At 63.4% G+C, this 3,957-nt stretch overlaps 1 protein-coding gene across 1 annotated transcript in view; it reads left to right on the forward strand.

The window, feature by feature from the left end:
* Positions 1–3,957, forward strand: part of stom (stomatin) — a 60,044-nt gene continuing 56,087 nt past the window's right edge. Inside the window, exon 1 of the mRNA XM_068012347.1 lies at positions 1–153. Coding sequence (XP_067868448.1) covers positions 27–153 — 127 coding nt within the window. The 5' untranslated portion in view covers positions 1–26. The remainder of the gene's footprint in view (positions 154–3,957) is intronic.

Here is a 3,957-nt window from a genome sequence, read left to right on the forward strand (position 1 = left end):
GGCCAAGCTCCGGGGCTGGACTGTAAATGTTAGTTGTGGAGAAAGCAGGCGAAAGGGAGTCGGTCTTTGGTATTCAGCTCGAACAGAATCATCCAGCGGCAATGGATGCGGATACGGTGAATCAGCTCAAAGTTCGGCGCATCGATGATAAAGGTTACAGAGAGATTGTAACTTGTGTGCAGCCGGGGCTGCATTGATGTGTTTGTATTCTTGTTGTTCGCGGAGACGGCGGGTTCTGGATTAACGGTGCGGCTTTTCTTGGAGTCTGTCTTGCCATGAATACTGAACAGCGCTAGAGAGAGAGGAGTGGGAGGGGGGAAGACAGAGAGAGAGAGGAGGGGGAGGGGGGGGGGGAAGAGAGAGGAGGGGAGGGGGGTGGGGAAGAGAGAGGAGGGGGAGGGGGGGGGAAGAGAGAGGAGGGGGAGGGGGGGGGGAAGAGAGAGGGAGGGGGAGGGGGGGGGGGGAAGAGAGAGGAGGGGGAGGGGGGGGGGAAGAGAGAGGAGGGGGAGGGGGGGAGGAGAGAGGAGGGAGGGGGAGGGGGGGGGGGGAAGAGAGAGGAGGGGGAGGGGGGGGGGAAGAGAGAGGAGGGGGAGGGGGGGGGAAGAGAGAGGAGGGGAGGGGGGGGGGGAGAGAGAGAGGGAGGGGGAGGGGGGGGGAAGAGAGAGGAGGGGGAGGGGGGGGGGAAGAGAGAGGAGGGGGAGGGGGGGGGAAGAGAGAGGAGGGGGGGGGAAGAGAGAGAGGAGTGGAGGGGGGGGAAGAGAGAGAGGAGTGGGAGGGGGGGAAAGAGAGAGAGGAGTGGGAGGGGGGAAGAGAGAGAGAGGAGAGGGAGGGGGGGGGAAGAGAGAGAGAGGAGTGGGAGGGGGGAAGAGAGAGAGAGGAGTGGGAGGGGGGGAAGAGAGAGAGAGGAGTGGGAGGGGGGGAAGAGAGAGAGAGGAGTGGGAGGGGGGGAAGAGAGAGAGAGGAGTGGGAGGGGGGGAAGAGAGAGAGAGGAGTGGGAGGGGGGAAGAGAGAAGAGAGAGAGAGTGGGAGGGGGGGGAAGAGAGAGAGAGGAGTGGGAGGGGGGGAAGAGAGAGAGAGAGTGGGAGGGGGGGAAGAGAGAGAGAGGAGTGGGAGGGGGGGAAGAGAGAGAGAGGAGTGAGGGGGGGAAGAGAGAGAGAGGAGTGGGAGGGGGGGAAGAGAGAGAGAGGAGTGGGAGGGGGGGAAGAGAGAGAGAGGAGTGGGGAGGGGGGGAAGAGAGAGAGAGGAGTGGGAGGGGGGGAAGAGAGAGAGAGGAGTGGGAGGGGGGAAGAGAGAGAGAGGAGTGGGAGGGGGGAAGAGAGAAGGGGAGTGGAGGGGGGAGAGAGAGAGAGAGGAGGGGAGGGGGAAGAGAGAGAGAGAGTGGGAGGGGGGGAGAGAGAGAGAGGAGTGGGAGAGGAGGGGGGGGAAGAGAGGAGAGAGGAGTGGGAGGGGGGGAAGAGAGAGAGAGAAGGAGTGGAGGGGGGGAGGAAGAGAGAGAGAGAGGAGTGGGAGGGGGGGAAGAGAGAGAGAGAGGAGTGGGAGGGGGGGAAGAGAGAGAGAGAGGAGTGGGAGGGGGGGAAGAGAGAGAGAGAGGAGTGGAGGGGGGGGAAGAGAGAGAGAGAGGAGTGGGAGGGGGGAAGAGAGAGAGAGAGGAGTGGGAGGGGGGGAAGAGAGAGAGAGAGGAGTGGAGGGGGGAGAGAAGAGGGATGAGGGGGGAGAGTGAGAGAGAGGAGTGGGAGGGGGGGGAAGAGAGAGAGAGAGGAGTGGGAGGGGGGGGAAGAGAGAGAGAGAGAGTGGGAGGGGGGGAAGAGAGAGAGAGAGGAGTGGGAGGGGGGGAAGAGAGAGAGAGAGTGAAGTGGGATGGGGGGGAAGAGAAGGAGAGAGGAGTGGGAGGGGGGGAAGTGAGAGAGAGAGGAGTGGGAGGGGGGGAAGAGAGAGAGAGAGGAGTGGGAGGGGGGAGAGAGAGAGAGGAGTGGAGGGGGGATGAGAGGATGAGAGGAGTGGAGGGGGGGAAGAGAGAGAGAGAGGAGTGGGAGGGGGGGAAGAGTGAGAGAGGAGTGGGGAGGGGGGAAGAGAGTGAGAGAGGAGTGGGTGGGGGGGAAGAGAGAGAGAGAGGAGTGGGAGGGGGGGAAGAGAGAGAGAGAGGAGTGGGAGGGGGGGAAGAGAGAGAGAGAGGTAGTGGGAGGGGGGGAAGAGAGAGAGAGAGGAGTGGGGAGGGGGGAAGAGAGAGAGAGAGGAGTGGAGGGGGGGAAGAGAGAGAGAGAGGAGTGGGAGGGGGGAAGTGAGAGAGAGAGGAGTGGGAGGGGGGGAAGAGAGAGAGAGAGGAGTGGGAGGGGGGAAGAGAGAGAGAGAGGAGTGGGAGGGGGGGAAGAGAGAGAGAGGAGTGGAGGGGGGGAAGAGAGAGAGAGGGGTGGGGGGGGAAGAGAGAGAGAGTGAGTGGAGAGGGGGGGGTAAGAGAGAGAGAGAGAGGAGGGTGGGGGGGGGGAAGAGTGATGAGAGAGAGGAGTGGGAGGGGGGAAGAGTGAGAGAGGAGGGGTGGGGAGGGGAGAGAGAGAGAGAGGAGTGGGAGGGGGGAGAGAGAGAGAGAGGAGTGGGAGGGGGGGAGAGAGAGGAGAGAGGTGTGGGTGGGGGGGAAGAGTGAGAGAGAGGAGTGGGGGGGGGGAAGTGAGGAGAGAGGAGTGGGAGGGGGGGAAGAGAGAGAGAGAGGAGTGGGAGGGGGAGAGAGTGTGAGAGTGTGAGTGGGAGGGGGTGGGAAGAGTGAGAGAGTGTGAGTGGGAGGGGGGGGGTGTGAAAGAGTGTGGGTGGGAGAGAGGGAGTGGTGTGGGGGGAGAGAGAGAGGAGTGGGAGGGGGGGGAGAGAGAGTGTGAGGAGTGGAGGGGGGGTTGGAGAGAGAGATGGAGAGTTGAGTAGAGAGAGTGGGGGGGGAAGAGAGAGTGAGGAGTGGGTGGGGGGGGATGAGAGAGAGAGAGGAGTGGGAGGGGGGAGAGAGAGAGGAGTGGGGGGGGAGAGGGAGAGAGAGAGTGGGAGGGGGGAGAGAGAGAGGAGTGGGTGGGGAAGAGAGAGAGAGAGGAGTGGGAGGGGGGACGAGAGAGAGAGGGAGGCGGGAGAGGTGGGAGGGGGGAGAGAGAGAGAGAGGAGTGGGAGGGGGGAAGAGAGAGAGAGGAGTGGGAGGGGGGGATGAGAGAGAGAGGAGTGGGAGGGGGGGAAGGAGAGAGAGAAGAGTGGGAGGGGGGGACGAGAGAGAGAGGAGTGGGAGGGGGGGAAGGAGAGAGAGAGGAGTGAGAGAGAGAGTGAGGGGGGAAGAGAGAGAGAGAGGAGTGGGAGGGGGGGAAGAGAGAAGAGAGAGGAGTGGGAGGGGGGGAAGTGAGAGAGAGAGAGAGAGGGGGAGGGGGGGAAGAGAGAGAGAGTGAGTGGAGGGGGAAGAGAGAGAGAGGAGTGGGAGGGGGGGAAGAGAGAGAGAGAGGAGGTGGGAGGGGGGGAAGAGAGAGAGAGGAGTGGGAGGGGGGGAAGAGAGGAGAGAGGAGTGGGAGGGGGGGAAGAGAGAGAGAGAGGAGTGGGAGGGGGGGAAGAGAGAGAGAGAGGAGTGGGAGGGGGGAGAAGCAGAGAGAGGAGTGGAGGGGGGGAAGAGAGAGAGAGAGGAGTGGGAGGGGGGGAAGAGAGAGAGAGAGAGTGGGAGGGGGGGAAGAGAGAGAGAGGAGTGGGAGGGGGGAAGAGAGAGAGAGAGAGTGGGAGGGGGGAAGAGAGAGAGAGAGGAGTGGGAGGGGGGGAAGAGAGAGAGAGAGAGGAGAGGGAGGGGGGGAAGAGAGAGAGAGAGGAGTGGAGAGGGGGAAGAGAGAGAGAGGAGTGGTGAGGGGGGAAGAGAGAGAGAGAGGAGTGGGAGGGGGGAAAGAGAGAGAGAGAGGAGTGGGAGGGGGAAGGAGAGAGAGAGAGGAGTGGGAGGGGGGGAAGAGAGAGAGAGAG

The sequence above is a fragment of the Heterodontus francisci genome, chromosome 32 (assembly GCF_036365525.1).
Source record: "Heterodontus francisci isolate sHetFra1 chromosome 32, sHetFra1.hap1, whole genome shotgun sequence".
Classification (NCBI taxonomy): Eukaryota; Metazoa; Chordata; class Chondrichthyes; order Heterodontiformes; family Heterodontidae; genus Heterodontus; species Heterodontus francisci.